The 12,499-nt window shown below is 43.7% G+C and overlaps 1 protein-coding gene across 1 annotated transcript; it reads left to right on the top strand.

Moving 5' to 3' along the window:
• Nucleotides 1–304: 304 nt before the first annotated feature.
• PIGM (phosphatidylinositol glycan anchor biosynthesis class M) lies at nt 305–2,628 on the top strand. Its single transcript, XM_038394006.2, has one exon. It carries the CDS (start codon nt 729–731, stop codon nt 2,019–2,021), a length of 1,293 nt encoding a protein of 430 aa, XP_038249934.1. The 5' UTR covers nt 305–728; the 3' UTR covers nt 2,022–2,628.
• Nucleotides 2,629–12,499: the final 9,871 nt, after the last annotated feature.

Consider the following 12,499-nt stretch of genomic DNA (forward strand, 5'->3'; position numbering starts at 1 on the left):
GAGGCTTGTGTTACTCTGGGGGAGAGTCGCGGGCAGTGAGGGTGGCACCGCAGCAGCTGCGCCCAGGGCTGGGGTTTTGGGGGCACCCTCTCCTACCCCTGGGAACCGTGTCCCTTGGGGGCGCGGAGATTTCCTCAGACACCTAGACGCGGCCGCATCCAAACCAGCCGCAGCAGCGGCGAGCAGCAGAGGACCCGCCCCGGCTCGGGCAGGGCGCTGAGGGCAGCGGCGTCAGGTTTTCTAATGCGCATGCGCCCTTCCGGGCCGCGCCAGCCTCCCCGGCAGCGGGTGGAGGGGCGGGGTTTTCTGGTGCCCCGCCCCCCTAACGCGGAAGTAGTGGCGGTTTGGGCTCTGCTCCCGCGGCGAGCCCGGTGGAGCTCGGGAGCTTGTTTCCTGCCCGGCTGGGCCAGGTACCGACCCCGCCCCGCGCGCGCCCTCGCTCACAGCCCGGGGGGGGGAGGGGGCGGCTCCGCGGGGCTGGAACGCGCGCCCCTGGTTCTTGGGGGGCGGGGCCCGGCTCGACCCTGGCCAGCCTCAGCTCGCTCCTGCTGGCAGCGCCCCTCGCCGTGGCCCCGGGGCGGCGCTGGCTCGGATTGGCGGCCCGCGGGTAGCCGGGGAGGAAAGGCCGAGGCCAGCCTCGCATTCGGCGGCGGCGGCGGCCTGGGCAGAGGGTCGGTCCGGTTCCGGCCTCTGGAGTTGCCCTGTGACTGGCACAAAGACACGCCCCGATGCCATCGCAGCAGACTCGTAGGGAACAAGTGGCCACGGCCCTGCTGAGGCGGGATGTGCTGATCGGCACGGCGGTCGCCCTCAGACTCGCTCTGGTCTTTTACGGAGTCTATCAAGACAGGACCATGCTGGTGAAATATACGGACATCGACTACCACGTGTTCACAGATGCCGCCAGATTCGTAACAGAGGGGAGCTCCCCATACCAAAGAGCGACCTACCGCTACACCCCTCTGCTGGGCTGGATCTTAACTCCAAACATCTACCTTACTCCTCTTTATGGAAAGCTGCTTTTCATTACTGGTGATATAACGGCTGCATACCTCATATACCAGATCCTGCTGCTCAGAGGAGTGGACTCCAGCAAAGCCTTCGGGTACTGTGCTTTCTGGCTTCTCAATCCTCTACCAATGGCTGTGTCCAGCAGAGGAAATGCAGAGTCTCTTGTAGCAGTACTTGTGCTTGCCACCATGTATTACATAGAAAAAGGAAACCTAGCGAAATCTGCTATACTCTATGGCTTTTCAGTGCATATGAAAATTTACCCAGTGACTTATGCCCTGCCAGTAGTCCTTCATCTGCAGAATGATGGATACTGTGGGAAAGGGACAACAGATACTATCCATTTAAAAAAATCAAAGTTTTCTTTTGTGGGCCAATTCTGGCAGCTTTTTTTAAGGCTGCTGAACCGTGATGTATTGCTTTTTGTGGCAGTTAGTGGATTTACATTTGCAGCCTTGAGCCTTTCATTTTATTACCTCTATGGTTGGGAGTTTTTGGAACATACCTACCTCTACCATTTGACCAGGAGGGATATCCGTCATAACTTCTCCCCCTATTTCTACATGCTGTATTTGACTGCCGAGAGTGAATGGAGTTTTGCCCTTGGGCTTGCAGCTTTCCTGCCACAGCTGCTCCTTCTTCTAGTTGTGTCCTTAGCCTATTACAAAGACCTTGTCTTTTGTTGTTTCTTACATACTGCTATTTTTGTAAGTTTTAACAAAGTGTGTACATCCCAATATTTTCTTTGGTACCTCTGCCTCTTGCCCCTTGTAATGCCTGTTGTGAGACTGTCCTGGCAGCGGGGTGTTCTGCTTCTCCTTCTGTGGTTTCTTGGACAGGCACTGTGGTTGGCACCTGCATATTTTCTGGAGTTTAAAGGAAAGAATACCTTTTTACTTATATGGCTGGCAGGTTTGCTTTTCCTTTTTATTAATTGCTTCATCCTTGTTCAGATTATTTCTCATTATCAAAAAGGAGCACAAGTAGCCAAGAAACTCAAATGTCAGTAATATGCACGTCGGTATGTGTGCCAAATCCTACAAGTAATCCCATTGACTTTAATGAGATTGCTCAAATGAGCAGGACTTGGCCTAATATCAGTAATGCAATTGTATGTACACAGTACTAAAACACCTTCTCTATAAAAGCCTTTTCCAATGTCATGTGACTTTTTTGTTTTTGGGTGGGAGAGTGGGATTAAGTGTTTGGGGACTTCACCACCACCACCACAGCTGGGAGATGGCCTCCCAGCCCTGGTAGACAGATGTGTACATGCTAAAGTAACAGTGTAAACATGGCAGCACAGGCAGCAGCCTAAACTAGCTGCCAGAATATGAGTCTGCCTGATCTCCCTGGGTGAGAGCTCAGGTGGCTTACCCAGTACTGCAACCTCCATGCTATTTTTAGCATGCTGGGTTGAGTCTGGCTCCCTGGGCTGGAAGCATGTGTCCAGCTGCAGCATAGGCAAACCCAGTTTGGTCTCAGTTTTGAGTAAACTCAGTATTGGGTAGACCTCATAAGGTTGCGGAGAAGGGCTATTATAGTTCTGATGATATCTTGTCATACTCTGTTTTTTGTTAGGTTCATGGAGAACAAATATAACTTAGTGATCAGTTACCATGTGATTATATTTTGTCTGTATTTTATGGGTACACAGTCCTGAAGTCTTGTACTTGATATTTTTTTTTAAAACAGAACAGGAATGCTTATGCCACTCACAACTACTTTTTCTTTTGCCATTTTATTCACTCTTTAACATTGGCAGTTACAATGTGTCTCTATTGCAGAGAACAAGCACTAAAACAGGAAAATTCCAGACATCAAAGCATTATCACGTACTATATTAGTGGCCTGCAGCTAACAGGATGGATTGTCCTCGTTTCTCATTCACCCTCAATCAATGATATGTTAAACCACCTTAGCAAAATGGTTTAATTTTTTTTCAGCAGTCAGGTTAAATATTAGTTACATAAGAACGGCCATCCTGGTCAGACCAAAAGTCCATCTAGCCCAGTATCCTGTCTTCCAACGATTGCCAATGCCAGGTGCCCTAGAGCAGGAGTCTCAAACATGCGGCCCGCCAGCTCCCTGCTGCCCTCCCGGCCCCCAGGGTTTACCTAGAGTGGCTCTGGCCCACTGTGCACCAGGGGCAGGGCAGGCTCCCTGCCTGCTCTGCCCCCGCGCTGCTCCGGGAAGCAGACGGAACCTGCCGGGGGGGCACAGGAGTCTGTTTGTTGCCCTGGCCGCTCCTCTAGGTACCTCCCCCGAAGCTCCCATGAGCCGTGGCTCTGCTGACGCCCCCCTATCCTGAGCCTCCCTGGGGGCAGGGAGGGGGTGGAGTTGGGGTGGGGATTTCAGGGAAGGAGTTGGAATGGGGGCAGAAAGGGGTGGAAAGAGGTGGGGTGGGGGCAGGGCCTTGTAGAAGGGGTAGAGTGGGGGTGGGGCGGTGGTCAGTGGTGCGGCCCTCAGGCCAATGTACTAGTCCTCGTGGCCCTCGTGGTCATTTTGAGTTTGAGACCCCTGCCCTAGAGGGAATGAACAGAGCAGGTAATCATCAAGTGATCCATCCCCTTTTGCCCATTCCCAGCTCCTGGCAAACAGAGGCAAGGGACGCTATCTGTGCCCATCCTGGCAAATAGGCATTGGTGGATCTATCCTCCATGAACTTATCTAGTTTTTTTTTTTAAATCCTGTTGGAGTCTCGGCCTTCACAACATCCTCTGGCAAGGAGTTCCACAGTTTGACTGTGCATTGTATGGAAAAAATACTTCCTTTTGTTTGTTTTAAACCTCCTGCCTATTAATTTCCACACCAGTCATGATTTTATAGACCTCTATCATATCCCTCCTTAGTTGTCTCTTTTCCAAGCTGAAACGTTCCAATTTTTAATAATATGGAAGCTGTTTGGTACCTCTAATCATTTTTATTGCCCTTTTCTGAACCTTTTCCAATTTCAGTACATCTTTTCTGAGATGGGGCGACCAGATCTGCACGCAGTATTCAAGATGTGGGCGTACCATGGATTTATATAGAGGCAATATATTTTCTGTCTTATCATCTATGCCTTTCTTAATGATTCCCAATATTCTGTTTGCTTTTTTTGACTGCTGCTGTCCATTGAGTGGATGTTTTCAGAGAACTATACACAGTGACTCTAAGATCTTTCTTGAGTGGTAATGGCTAATTTAGACCCCATAATTGTATATGATAGTTAGGGTTATGCTTTCCAATGTGCATTACATAGTATTTATCAGCATTGAATTTCATCTGCCATTTGGTTGCCCAGTCACTCGGTGGGGCAGAGTGATACACCAAGTGGAAAAAATTCAAGGCTTCATGCTTTTTATTCTCTCTGAGCACTGTTGGCTTTACTCCACAGCTCACTTCATTGTTCTCCCCCGACTTCCCAGTATGTCTGCTCTCTCACAGAGTGGCTTCAATAAGGCACCAGGAAAAGGCAGCAGAGGGGAACAGATTATATTATGAGCTCAGACCAGGGAAGAAGCGTTTCTGGTAGTGGAGACCCAGAATGGGACTTACTCCATGCTATCTCATACATCTAGTTTCAGAAACTTCTTTTTTAGCACAGCATTCCCTAAAAGCATATAAAATAGCTTTCTCCAAGACAATATTTACCTCAGAATAGAGTAGTTTCCAAAGGGTAAGATTTAACCACGTTTAATACTGTGTAGAATTTGTAGTTTGGTGTTGTCTTTCCATTAGTGTGCATGTGACAAATCTGGCGTTCTTTTTTTGCCATTAGTTTTATTAATGAAAGCATAAACTATATAATCATTCAAGAAATTAATATTTCTAACAATACTATTGTTCATTGGGGTCCAGATTGCAATACCTTGCTCACACTGAGTAGTCTCTAATTCCACAAGTAGTCCCATTGACTTCAATGGCATTACTCATGGTGTAATGTATTGGTCAACATAAGTAAATATATCAATTTGGCCCTTATGACAATTTTACCCTCTCGTTGACATGCTGTTTGCTGCAAGAGTAGATGTAGTCTTTGTGGCATTTGTATGTTGTGCCACTAAGCCTTCCGTTTTGTTTTATAATTACATTTTTTTCATTTTAAAAAATCCTTCAGAATAAAACATTAAACCCCAGTTCTTCAAGCTGTTCTACACACAAACCTTTGTGTACTCGGAGCCCTATTGGAATTCACTGGGGCTCCATAAAGGCACTGAAGTTAACAGTTTGGAGGACTGAGGCCAGAGATTCAACTAAGAACACTCCAGATTAGTAAACTAAAAGAGGTTTATGTGAAATTTGCTCTTCACCATTTAGGATGTTTACTTTTTTGGAATTTCTCTCTGGTGGAGCATGGAAATGTTCCATTTCATTTTTTTTCCTAGTCAGTTTCACTTTTTCTCATGCACAAGAACTGTGCAAGGCTTTACTCCTTGGGACATTCTGCACCAAAAAAAATTTAAAAATTTGCACTCAATATTTTAAAGTTCTGCAAATTGTATTTGTCAACATAACATTACATAATCACACCAATTTCAATTATTTTGGTAATTTATTTCAAAATACCTATTAGCAAGTATGTCTGTAGCAATACAGACACATACAGAATTTCTCCCAGGAGTAGAGAGTTAACGAAACCACTATGACAACCCAGTTCCTGTTTCTCTGCTCTCTTTCCCCTCCCCACACCCCAAGAGTCCAGCCAGGGGGCCAGACACCTACAACCCCTCCGCCCCAGAGCCCAGCCACAGTGTGCCCCCCCCAGACAATATACTGAAACCTTCTTGCCCCCCTGAGCCCAGCTGTGGACTCCCCCCGGCCCAGATAGCTGCATTCCATCTCCTCACCCATTCCCTTCCCCCACCCAGGGAGCCAGAGGGAGAAACAGCCTGATGCATGGTCCCAGGCTTGCATGGAGTTTCCTGCACACTGCTGTTTCCTTCCCTCAGGGCATGCTGGGAACTGCAGCTGCCAGGAAACCTCTAGCTCCCTCCCTCCGACAGTGTCTTATATATGCGAGCTGGGCTTGCTGGGTCTAGTGGCCCCTAGTGGCTTCCAGAAGCACTGCAGCCTATTTCTGTTGGGGTATGGAAATTCTGCATGCACAAAGTTAATTTCTGCAAAATTCTGCATTGCGCAGTGGTGCAGAATTCCCCCAGGAGTAAGGCCTGCCTGGGTTGCCAAAGTGTAAGTGATTTGGTTTTTAATAAAGTGTTTTAATTGGAATTGCTTTAAAAGGAACTCTTCTGTTACTGTTAAGTTCTTTAAAACTCTCTTTATTTGTAAGAAAAAAAAATTACAATGTGTGTATACATATACATCCCCTCTGCTCCCCCCGCAATATAAACATGCATAAAATTGTGCAGTAACACTAAAGTCCTTTGCATTGAAATAAAACAAAACTAAACTCCAAGAAATATAGTGTGAAGGGAAAGGGATTAACTGAAGCAGATGAACTGTAATCTATCTTCTCTGGCCAATCCAGACCATAAAAATGTATGCAAGGGCTTCAGATAATGGGCTGTTTCCACAGGTTCTTCTTTCAGGTGTCATTTTAAATGTTTTTTTGTTTTTTGGTGTGTGTTGTGTTGTATTTTTTTTTAAATCCTTCCTCTTAGGCAAATCCTTCCAAAAAAGCCCTCACAGAACAAATCAAATGTATAAAACAAAACCACCTACAACTCCCTTGCTACCTCCTCAAAAAACAAAATTAGCAACTGCCTGAATTTGATGGGTGACTGTTATGGGTGTTACTTTTTAACAAGTAACACTTTTTAACAAGTGTCAAAATATAGTTACAAAAAGTTTATAACCTTTAAGCACAAACATATGAAAAAAGAAATTGAAAGGGCTGTTTCTCAATAATTCAATACAACTTCTATTAAAAATAAATGAAAGACTATGCGGGGGGGAATTTTGAGGGCGGGAGCTAAGTCTCAAATACAGACTGCAGCCATTCAAAATAAGATATTTACTTCTTTACTGTCGGTGAGATATGAGAGCTAGGGCTGGAGTACTATGTAATAGGGCTGAGACCTTAGGTGTGTGTGCTTCTCTGAAATGCGTAGTATCAGGGCTGGTCACAGGAACCTGGACTAGAAAAAGCAGCCTGTAAAATCTTTTTATAATGTTTATAAATAAAATCTAACAATTTTTGGGTTGAATTTGACTTGAGTGTCTATCTGAAGATTACATTCCCTCCCCTTTCTCCCCCCACCTCCCCCTTTACTTTCTAGAGGAAAGTGAACTTCTTAGTGTGTAATGTCAAATAGAGTTCTAGGGCAAAGTAATCTATTCCCACTGAGCATAGAGAAGTCAATGAAGTTGCTCTGGGGTACACAGAGCATAACATGGCCAAATGCATTTACTTTTCAAGTTCATACTAGATATGGTACCTCACATAATTCAAAGGACAGCTGATGCCAGGTTTTCTTGTAGAACTTTCTTCCACATTCTGATTCCATCCATGGTCATCTGTGTCTTGGGGCAGGGTTGTTGCACTTCATTTTCTGTTCCCCTCATACCATTTCTAGAGAATACAGCAGTGTGCAATTTGCTGGTGTTGATATTAGAGGAAGAGCAGTTCTACAGTGTTTGGACCCAGTGCAACTACAGCTGGTGAGAAAACTGTGTCAAAAATTGTTTCATGAAAATGTTTGTGTGTGTTTTTTTTCCTTCTTTTTTTTTTTTTAACCAACCAGCTCTTCTTTTGCCCTCTGAGGAAGAGACACCCATGTTCCTATCCTCATCTTTGTGCTGTCGTCTTGATGTCCCCTTCACTGTGGTTGCAAAACTCAGTTTTGTTTTGGGGTTTTAAATGAGCTTGCATCTTTGCTGGGACCAGCATTTGGATAATGGGGTAGAAAGTCATGTCTGCAATATAGCCTGTATGGTTCTTCCTGTGGGTTTTACAGCTTTGCATGGCAGCAGCTCATGCATATAGCACTACTCGTGCTGCTACCCTGCTCCCTTTACTGTGTTATGATTTTTCTTGGCATGTTGGTTCCCACCATGTTGCTCTTGTTTCAGGATCATGGCCTAGGGCCCAGATTCATTTATGCTCCATAACCCAGTGTAAACCAAAAATGTGGGAAACTTAATTCTTTTTCCTGAAAATTAAAATATTTGGCATTTTTTGCCTTCCTTTATTCACCACAGTAAAGTTAATCTTTATTTTTGGAGAACAAATCTTTCCATGTGCTAAACATAATCCATTAATGGGTTTTCTAGTTGTAAACTCACATTGAAAGTGCTACAGAAGTACATTGTTAAAGTGTGTGTGTGTGTGTGTGTATGTATGTATAATATATAATTTTTTAAAGTGAGTCACACAATACCAGCCTTTTGGTAATGCTTTGAAAATGTCAAGTACAGGGAAGATCTATTTAAAACATGTTTTAAAGCTAGATTCACAGTTACCAATTTAATCTGATGTGACTTTCTCCTCTTTTTAAAATTGATGTTTCATGAGTAAAGCTTGTTGCCAAACTGTGTTTGGGATTTAGAGATAATCCAGTGATTCATCAAAAGCTGGATGAGGGAAATAAACAGAGAGAAGAATATCGGAGGTATATGAGAGCTTTAGGTATTGCAATTCCCCGCTGACACATAAGGAAAACTGAATAACTTTATTCACTGATAAAACCATAAGATCAAAATAACTGTAGCTAAGTTCAGAACAAATAATTAGTGAGCAAGTCATCATGACTATTCATAATACCCTTAAGCTTTACCATGCAAGTTTCCTGTGAACATTTCTTGCTTCTGTTGGGATTCAAACTCAGTTTGCCTAATTATTGTGTGTGCATTTTCTTGCTGGTAGCTAGGAACTACATTAAGAATCTGACTGCTTGACTGTATTTCCTGCCATGGGTAGCAAAACTTTTACTTCTAATTAATGTAAATCAACTGTATTAGTACACAGACACACTAGGTCTGACTCTCCTCTTGTTTGCACAAGTTATACACTGACTTCAGTACAGCTACTTCTGAATTTACCCTGGTGCAAGTGACAAGGGGGAAAAAAAAGTCAGGCCCATAAGATCTATTAACATAGCTGTTAGAACCATAGCCTATACTCCTAGGGTTCTGTGTTTGCTTCAGTAAAGCTTTCTAAGCAAGTGACTAAGTTTTAGCACTTACATTCATTTGACATCAGACTTATAAATGGCATTAGTAAAACATCAAGGTTAACTGAAATACAAGAGTGAATGCTGTATAAAATGTAACATGAGAGCACTAGAGTAAAAAACCCTGCATGATGATTGTGCCCTAGTCTTATTTCATAACTGAAATGCCAGTAACACTAGAACAGTATTGGTTCATATAGTAGGTAAGGTGGTAAATATGCAGTCAAATAGGATTTCATCAGTATTCTTTTTCAAAGAAAACATTACATCATGAAGCTTTTGTGCTTAATAATAGAAAGGAAACGTCACCATGTTTCCTGCGGTGTTGTAGGATAAGCATACAATGAAGATGATAAATCAGGTTTTTTTAAATGCTTTTTTTTTTCTTTTAACTGAGAAATTATCTATCTTTATTTAAAACATCTTTTTGGGGTATAATAAATGTAGAGGCACTCCTTGTAAAAAGAGTTAATCCTTTCTATCTCTATAGAAATCAATCCTGAAGATAGCCTCAAGGGTTGATACATCATCGCTAACGTTATAGTCTATAACTAGCATAAATTCAAGATAAACCATTTATTCTGTTTGAAATCTATATCCTCATGCATCTCATTTTTCTTTGTTTTATGCTCTGTATACCAAATCTTGATACTTACCCAACATAGTTTCTGAGCACCTTCCACATACATACACAGGCAAACAGCCCACATTTTAAAAAGTGACTAAGCAGTTCTAGATGCCTATTTTGGGAAACCCTAAAGAAACACCATTTTCAGGGAGTACTGACTAGCTGCCCTCTGAAAATCCAGACACCCTTTAAGGTATCTCAAGTTGGGCACTGTGATGGGGCATCTACACCACACAAGACTGGAAGGGGTTTAGAGGGCCAGATGGGCCAATTAACTGCCTACGCTGCACCTGGAGGAGGAGCTAGGGAGCAGGGAATTAATTAGACACAAGGCTCAGCTGGACAGGAACTGTAGGGGCCTGGATAAAGCTCAGGAGCTGAGACCAGCAAGGGGTTGTAGGGCAGTAGGCTGCAGTCACTAGGAGTGGGGAGGTTGGCAAACAAGAAGAGCCAAGAAGGTAGGAGAAGGCTCAGGAGGGAAAATAGCAAAGAACAGGAGTGCAGCCCTTGGCTGTTGCTTGGAGGGCCCCTGAGCTGGAACCCAGAGAAGAGGGTGGCCCTGGGTTCCCCTACCAGCCCCTGGGCATGTGGCAAGACAGACCAGGGAAAGGACAGTGGATTGTCTGGGACAATTTGTTCTGGAAAGATTTTGTAATCCCTTCCCCACCCACCCCCCCAGGGGGAACTATACAGTGACCTGACCGGTGGGCTGAGCCATGAAGGGGGAACACCCTGCATCAGAGGATGATGGGAGAGAGAGCGCCAGAGGAGGAAGAAATGCCTGGCCAGAGCTAATTCCAAGAGCAACTAGGAGGAGGTGCCACTAACAGTAGCAGGCAGACACCCCAAAATCACTAGTCATTCTTGAAAATTTGGGCTGTACACAAATATTTACACACACACACACAGAGCAAAAGAATATGCAGTGAGAACACTGTGCAGTTTTAAGATCTTAAGAGTCAAGAAAATCCAATGTTTGAATGCACAAACATAATGCAGCCCTCTAGTTCTTATGCATTACAGTAATTTTCACTGATGATTATTTCCATAGAAACAATGCTTCTATCAGTGAACAAGTTGAGTGCAATACCATACATGAAAAAAGTGTAATATTTTAAAATTAGTAAGATTAGTGAAGTTGAAAGCTACGGTTGCTAATTGCTACCAAATAACACTTTAAATCACTTTTCTTTAAGGGAATCCATTAATCCATGAAAATATGCATGTTATTTTCAACTGCCCTTTGTACTACACACCATCCAACCTACACAATGAGGACCAAATTTTGCTTTAAATTAACTCTGCTTTTGGAGTTAATCTAGATTTCTGCTGTTCTAATTTAACATAGTTTGAGCCAGGAGGGAGGCCCTACTTCATTTGCTATGCACCGTACTTCACTCAGTGCTGAATGTCCAATCCGTGGGTTTTCTATAGCTCCATCAAAATAGTATTTGACTGCTCAAATTTTAATGAACTCATCTTTACAGCATCCCAGGAGGACATGGATTCGAATTAGCCTCATTTTGCAGATACAGAATTGAAGCATACAGATTAAGTGGCTTGTCCAAGGTGGCACCCAGGAAACCTGTAGCAGAGGCAGTAATATAAGAACCAGATCTCCTGAGTCCCAGTCTAATGCCTTAACCACAACATGATAATTCTGTCCAGCATGCACATGATTGAGACAGGAGGTCTTGCAAAAATAGTATGTGATGGTGGTGTTAGTTTATACTAAATATTATTGTAATGCAAACCTACAAGCAGGCAGAGTTAAGACTGCATGGGGAATCTTAACTTAAATATTTCCTTACTTTTGAGATCTTAACTTTGCAACCTTAATATTTTCTTCAGATAAAAAGTTTGATATGAAAAACAAGTGCTGTACCTTGCTCACTTACACAGAAACCGCCAGAACTCCAAAAGTGGCCCCAGTACTGCATACCACACACCTGTGAGTGTTACATACCCTGCATGGGAAGAGATCTAGCAGTGGTTTCTACTGTTTCATGTGGAGTATGTGATGAAGTAGGCAAGTGATTCTATGGAAGAGAGTTCTCGATAAGGGAGTTTCCCCCCCTCTTCCCCCCGAAGCTGTGAGGAAAAAGAACTGGACAGCATTTTTTAAACCAAATATCTGAATTCATAAAGATAGGGGGGTTTTGTCCTTCTAATCAGCTGAAATCATGCTCTATGAAAGTGACATTATGGGGATTCCATGTTTGTTGTGTGTCAATTCTTTAGCAAAATGTGCCCAGTTTACAAGCAAAAATGTGTTTTTACAGCAATTGCCAGGCTAGCAAATGTGACCTGGATTCATCCTCACGAAGCATGAAGGTTCTACAAACACTCTACTCAATGATAAGCGTTTATTTCTGTCACTCGGTTTGCACAGATGCAGCTGATTGGGTCTGGTGAGGGGATAAGTCCCCATCACCACCTACAGAAGAAAAACAAACCTCAATCAGTGACATGCTCAGCACCTGTGTGGTTCATCCTGGCCAGAGCGGGTGGAGCTAGATGATCAGCTGTTAGTCATCTGGGCTTCGTAAACAGGTTGAGGGACCTTACTAGGTGAGAGTGAGTGAGTCAAGGTAGGAATAGTACCTTCTGAGGGCTGTGGGGTAGGGTCTGAAATAGGGCCAGTGAGAGTACTTCAGTGGAGCTAGAGAGAGGGATAAAAGACTTCTAGTTTAGAGGTTTACTTGGGTATTCAGCGAGCCCCCTTTGTTAAGACAGAAGAGGTTTT

This window comes from Dermochelys coriacea, chromosome 3 (assembly GCF_009764565.3).
Source record: "Dermochelys coriacea isolate rDerCor1 chromosome 3, rDerCor1.pri.v4, whole genome shotgun sequence".
NCBI lineage: Eukaryota > Metazoa > Chordata > Testudines > Dermochelyidae > Dermochelys > Dermochelys coriacea.

Bases quoted from the DNA above. Each gene is read 5' to 3' on its own strand.
- PIGM (XM_038394006.2), top strand. From the start codon at position 729: ATGCCATCGCAGCAGACTCGTAGGGAACAAGTGGCCACGGCCCTGCTG.